Genomic DNA, 6,667 nt, shown 5'->3' with positions numbered 1-6,667 from the left:
AGTCTCCCAGAGCACTGGAGCATGGAGCTGCTGATGCAAAGTGTCTCTATGGAAATGCTTTCACTGGCGATAAATACAATTCTATAATAATTTAATTATATATAGATGACATATTAAGTTTAAATATCATATATACATATATTTTAATGTTCAAAATCAGACACTAAATCTTATCACCAGTTTTTTACATTCTGGTTGAAAATGAACATTTTCTAGAATTAAACTTCTGTCTTTGTTTACATTCAAGATCTTCTTCCTTTAAATAAACATGTTAATATTAAACAAAAGCATCTGCTATATATTGTGAAACAGTATTTTATACATATCACCAAGTCATATCAGTGTTTTTTTTATGTTTTCCACCCTGTAGGAAAAGAATATTTTGATGCATATGCTTCAAAATGACTTTTATAATATACCTTAAATAACAAAACAAAGTAGTTGCCATTGGTTTAACTAATGATTTATATTTTTTTAAGATAAGAAACACAGTTTTTTGTGTGTGTGTTTGTTGGTAAGAAACAAAATGATAAAAAAAATATTTTTTATCATATTCATACAAATACTCAAATGTATTCTTATTTATGACAAATTAGTATTTTTTACTAATGATTTTCACTTTGTGTTACAAATAAAACAGTTGTTATCTGCTGTTAATCATGTGACTTTTTCTCATTTCCATATTATCAGTTTTATAATATTGTTTCTAAATCAAAACTATTAAAAACTAGTTTCTGGTGAGTGAAGTGCTGTAATAATATTTCTCAGACTATAAGTATTGCATAATGACTTTACTTAAATTCTAATTCCAACTCTATTTGTATCTGTTGTTAAATTGTTTCCAGAGGTCTTTTAATTCTGATTATGTATTTTTGTCATATTTTCAGCATCACAGCAGAAGTTCATCAGAAGTTCTTCTCTGAGTTGTTGGTCAGACTGTTGGCACAGAAATAACCTTTTGTTGATATCCCAGCAATCGTTTGATTAAACACTCTCCTGATAGCTTACAGCCCCTCACCCAAATGCTAATATTAGCGTAGCAACAAAATCGGTAAGCAGTATCATCTGTACAGCTTTGAGCCAGACGGCAGCTCAGACGAGGAAATGAAGATGCACATGGATCTATTTGTCTGCAAGTGGATGCATCAGAATGGAGCGGGGAAGGGAGACGTCGGCCCGCCATCACAGTTGATGTGTCACAAAGCAGAACTTTATCAAACTCTGGGGTTTGATCTGCTGCTGATTTATCACAATTTGAATAAAGAAATATTCAGTTTCATGGGATTTTCCTTTGATTTAAATCTAACATATAATTAATCTCTAATGAGATCAAATGAAACAACTTTGGACAGCTGTTTAAAAGTTCTGTGTCTGCCTTCTGAATGCTTTCTACAATTCATATAAACAAAAAAAAAGAATTACTGTAAGAGAAATTATCTGATGATAAAAAATAATTAAAACCAAATGTTTTGTTTAAAAAACGGAATATTAGGGGAAAAACGTTTTCTGATGTATCATTACTACGTCAATATTTTAGAAACATTCTTTGAATCTGAATGTTAAAGTTAACTAAAACTGAATTCATTTTTATAAATGTTTCACAGAAAGAAAAAAAACGACTGTTTCTGTGTGTGTGTCTTCATTGAACTGTATCATCAGTTTCTGTTCTCTCTGGATGACGGAGGTTTTTGTACGACTGGTTTTCACTGTGTGAACGAGTATTTGCTGTTGATGTAGAATCCAGGCAGACAGTAATAAACTGCTGCATCTTCAGCCTGAACTCCACTGATGGTCAGAGTGAAATCAGAGTTTGATCCACTGCCTGTAAAACGAGTTGGAGTCCCTGATTGTCTGCTGCTAATATAATAAAGAAGGAGTTTAGGAGTTCCTCCATCTTTCTGTTGGTACCAGGACAACCAGCTGCTATAAATATTCTGACTGGTTCTGCATGAGATGGAGACAGATCCTCCCACAGTGGAGCTCACTGCTCCAGGCTGAGTCACTGTGACCTGTCCTCTGGACTCTGAGGATACAGAGACAGAAACAGAAAGCAGCTTCATGCTTTTGTGGCCTTCATTTCAGAGGGACGGATGTTCATAGAGGAGAGGAGTTGGATTCTCTGGACTTTACCTGTGAAGCAGCAGCAGAGGAGAGTCCAGATGAGGACGCAGATCACACTCATGTTTGATGATGATGATGATGATGAGGAGGAGGAGGATTTGTGTGTCTTCTGCTGTGATGAAGGACAGCTGTCAGTCATCCAGTCTTCAACTCTCAGGACTATAAAGTCTCCCAGAGCACTGGAGCATGGAGCTGCTGATGCAAAATGTCTCTATGGAAATGCAACCACTCACTCCAACAGGAACATGGATCTTCCTAAACATCATGATTTAAAAAAAAAAAAAACTAAAAGTAATATGTTAAAACCAACAATGCTTTATTATGGAGCTTTTGAGTCTTTATTTTATTTTTTTACATTTTCTTTGGATTAGAATGGATCACTTTGAGTTTTATTTTTAAAAATGAATATAAAATCAGCTTATTTTGAAATGAGGACATCTCATTTTGTATTAGTTGTGTTTTTTATGTTTGAAGATCTTTACAAACACACAAAGATCCTCCTTAAACACTCCTTTACTAGATGAACTCAGACATTCTCAGAGTCTATTTACACTTTACTAATAAAAACCGGTTGATATTTTTCAGTACAGTTTTGTTTTTGTGTTTATTTTCTTCCTTTCATGAAGAATATCCCATTACATTAACATATTCAGTACACTACATATGTTCACAAATCTTCATGACTAGAAAGGAGCTTAGAGAAAACAACTATTCTTGTATTATGTACGTCCTTATATTTCACCCTAAAGATGTGATACAGATCCTCGCAAAATGGTTAAAATATCATGAAAAAGTACATTAATTCACATAGTTGATACGAATAGCCATTTGAGATCCACTCAGGAGCATAAAGATGAAGAACAAATCCAAAACATTCCAAGGATTCAATGAACGATCCCAAACACAGAACAGAAACACCTTCAACTGAGCAACAATTACAACAATTTCAGAAAGAGGATTGTCATAAAATAGATCATAGATAAACCATTTAATTACAAAGATGCACTTTAATTTAAATATTAAGATGTGTTATTTTTAGAACTCCAGCCATCATTTGAGTTTGTTTGTTTCAGAGTCAGAGAGCGTGTCTCTGTACAGTCAGAGGTTTTTGTACGACGCTTCAACCAGTTTGTATCACTGTGGCTCACGTTTGGTGGAGGAACCAGACTGGAAGTTAACTGTAAGTACTTTTCATTTATGTAAGAATTAAAAAAAAATGTTTAAGCTGATTATGTTAGGAACATTGTTTTTATAGATGATCTAAGGTTGATTTTTTCTTGTCTTATATTATTTTTATGAAACAAAATCTAGATTTGATCAAGGAATTTTTCTCCAGAGAGATGACATTTAAACTTTAATATAAAGTAGTTTTACTGATGTTTTTATCATTAACTCAAAGTTCCTACTAATATTGAGAAGTAAACTAATTCAGTCATAACATTAGTAACTTAGGATTGTTTTGTAAAAAACATGTCAAAGAGTAGAAAGATGTTCATAGTCTCAAATATATGTAACTTCCTCATATTTTTTAATATTTCTCTTATAGATTATTTCTGTCTGAACTTTTAAATACAAAAAATTTGTGTTTCTGCTGAAGAATTTCATGACAACGCTGAACCTTGTTGACATTTCTCTGTCAGTATCTTCTAATGAGATTTTAGTGATTGAAAATGAACAAAGCTGCACTTTAATGTACGTTGTGAATCAGTTTGAAATGATTCTAGTTTTATTTTAATGTTTAATTTTCATTAAATGTGACTTTTGGAGCATGAATTTGCAACAGAAGATATAAAGTAATTCTTTAAAACACAGAAAAAACATTTTTTTGAAGGACTTTTTGAGCTTTTAATGCAAAAATAAGAATTAGACTCTTTAATGTAGTGGAAAAACAAAGATACTTAAAAATATTACAAGAAGAATAGTTAAAGCATAAGAAAACGGTTACAATTTAAAACATTTATTTTTACCTTCAGAAACTTCTGTTTCTGTGGTTCATCAGTGATGCCTGTCTGCTACCATGGTTACTGATCTTAGAGAGGGAAGTGAAACTCTCAGCAGTTTGATCTCAGCTCTAAAATGTTTTCTCTGTTTCTCTGCAGTGGGTCATGTGCCCCCCTCCCTGACCGTGCTCCTCCCCTCCACCAAGGAGCTGCAGCAGGGGAAGGCCACACTCATGTGTGTGGCCAACAAGGGCTTCCCCTCAGACTGGACTCTGTCCTGGAAGGTGGTCGGCAGCAGCAGCAGCAACTGGGAGGAGAGCAGGAGCCCCGGGGTGCTGCAGAAGGACGGCCTCTACAGCTGGAGCAGCACCCTGAGGCTCTCTGCAGACCAGTGGGAGAAGGTGACCTGTGAGGCCAAGAGAGGATCCCAGACTGCAGTCTCAGAGACTCTCAGGAGAGACCAGTGCTCCCAGTCCTGAACGCAAACATTCAAACGTTCTCTTTTGTGTTTTTTTTAAACCCTTTTGGAAGTTTCTTTTAATTCTTTATACATTTTTCTTTATACATTTATCTTTCTTCGATTATTGCAATTATAAAGAATGAAATAAAAACATTTAATCTCTGCTTTTGGATTCTATTGTTTTGCTTCACTGTAATTACCAAGCATAAATGTTTTAAAGACGATGAAAAAGTTAAAGAGAAAAATAATATTTAATGAGAACACTATGAAATATCACAATATTTCCTCTAAAGAACAGCTTCCAGATGTCACTAAAACAGATCAAGTCAACAGGTTGTTCTGGGTAAAGTGAACCTCCATGAGGACCAGCAGACTGATGTTTGAAAGCCAGAAGAACTCAAACAAACATCTGAGCTGCAGCAACAATGTGAGTGCAGAAGATCACTCATTGATAAAATGGAGGAAAGATCAAGTTTGGCTCAGAACAGAAAGATTAGCTATGAATGAAAAAATATTAGCAGAGTTTAAAATCAGAAGTATGTGGGGGAAGAATCAGCTTTATGAATATTTTTTTGAAGATTAAATGAAACGGTTTAAATTTAAAGAAACATAAATTACATTTTGTTTTCCGTTTCAGATAATGGATTAAATGTAATTCTTTATTACAAATCAAATATAAAATAGGAATTTTGTGATTTTACCATCATGACAGAAAAGAACCAGAAACTAATATCTAAAAGTAAAGAATAGAATTATTATAAATATGGATACCAATAAAGCTGGTTAATGTGAGTACGTGTGTGTGTCTTCATTGAACTGTATCATCAGTTTCTGTTCTGTTTGAATGAGGGAGGTTTTTGTACGACTGTTTTTCACTGTGTGAACACCCACAGACTGTTGATGTAGTGAGCACTCTGACAGTAATAAACTGCTGCATCTTCAGCCTGAACTCCACTGATGGTCAGAGTGAAATCTTGTCCATAAGATGTTCCACTGCCTGTAAAACGAGTTGGAATCCCTGATTGTCTGCTGCTGATAAGATAAATGAGGAGTTTAGGAGTTTCTCCATCTTTCTGTTGGTACCAGGATAAATAGTTGCTATTAATATTCTGACTGGTTCTGCATGAGATGGAGACAGATCCTCCCACAGTGGAGCTCACTGCTCCAGGCTGAGTCACTGTGACCTGTCCTCTGGACTCTGAGGATACAGAGACAGAAACAGAAAGCAGCTTCATGCTTTTGTGGCCTTCATTTCAGAGGGACGGATGTTCATAGAGGAGAGGAGTTGGATTCTCTGGACTTTACCTGTGAAGCAGCAGCAGAGGAGAGTCCAGATGAGGACGCAGATCACACTCATGTTTGATGATGATGATGATGATGAGGAGGAGGAGGATTTGTGTGTCTTCTGCTGTGATGAAGGACAGCTGTCAGTCATCCAGTCTTCAACTCTCAGGACTATAAAGTCTCCCAGAGCACTGGAGCATGGAGCTGCTGATGCAAAGTGTCTCTATGGAAATGCAACCACTCACTCCAACAGGAACATGGATCATCTTCATCACTGAAATCATTTTTTTCTATTTATTACTGTGCCTTAGACATTTTCTGACAGATTTTAGAAAACAAATAGGTTGTAGGTTCAATGTGTATTGATAGAATACATCTAGAATTAGAATGACAAAACTGTAAATGAAAAAAGAATATTTATAGTCTTCATTTTCTGATCGAAACGGGAGGAAATGATCAGTTTTAGTTCATTCAAGTGAATCTTAAATTCATCTTGTAACAGCAGAATGACTTTTTGAAACCTGAACTTCTATTGTTCTAACTCTTGATCTAAGATGGCGGATGATCCTCATCAAGGCCCGTCTGCTCCTGAGTTTAAACACTCCAGGATGAATCCTGTCATCTGTACAACTGTTGATGGTAAAGTCATTGTTGAGGACGAACTAGTTAATTTTCTGGTTATGAAAAAAAGAACAATTAACAAGATGAGATTGTCACTTTGGCTGTGAACTATTTCTACCCAGAGGGGATTGTGGCCTCAAAGAAACTGTTGTTTGAATTTTGCCCAACTACTCAGCAGTGGGTTTCACACAAAGGAGCACAAAAGGATGATAACAACATCAAGAGCTGCCTCAAGGTGATA

At 35.3% G+C, this 6,667-nt stretch overlaps 2 gene segments (V, D, J or C); one reads left to right on the top strand and one right to left on the bottom strand.

Annotated features, from left to right (window-relative positions):
• Positions 1-3,160: 3,160 nt before the first annotated feature.
• On the top strand, positions 3,161-4,571 carry LOC112141611 (the record flags this gene model as incomplete). The annotated part of the segment is given in 2 exon segments: positions 3,161-3,301; positions 4,221-4,571. Coding segments are annotated over 2 exon segments (461 nt in total), but the record flags the coding sequence as incomplete, so codon positions are not given.
• Positions 4,572-5,393: 822 nt separating this feature from the next.
• LOC112141610 lies at positions 5,394-5,878 on the bottom strand. The segment is given in 2 exon segments: positions 5,394-5,719; positions 5,827-5,878. Coding segments are annotated over 2 exon segments (378 nt in total).
• Between the last annotated feature and the right edge of the window lie 789 nt (positions 5,879-6,667).

Source organism: Oryzias melastigma, unplaced genomic scaffold, assembly GCF_002922805.2.
Source record: "Oryzias melastigma strain HK-1 unplaced genomic scaffold, ASM292280v2 sc00560, whole genome shotgun sequence".
Lineage (NCBI taxonomy): Eukaryota > Metazoa > Chordata > Actinopteri > Beloniformes > Adrianichthyidae > Oryzias > Oryzias melastigma.
The sequence above is the reverse complement of the archived record's forward strand: the minus strand, read 5'-3'. Positions and strand labels throughout refer to the sequence as shown.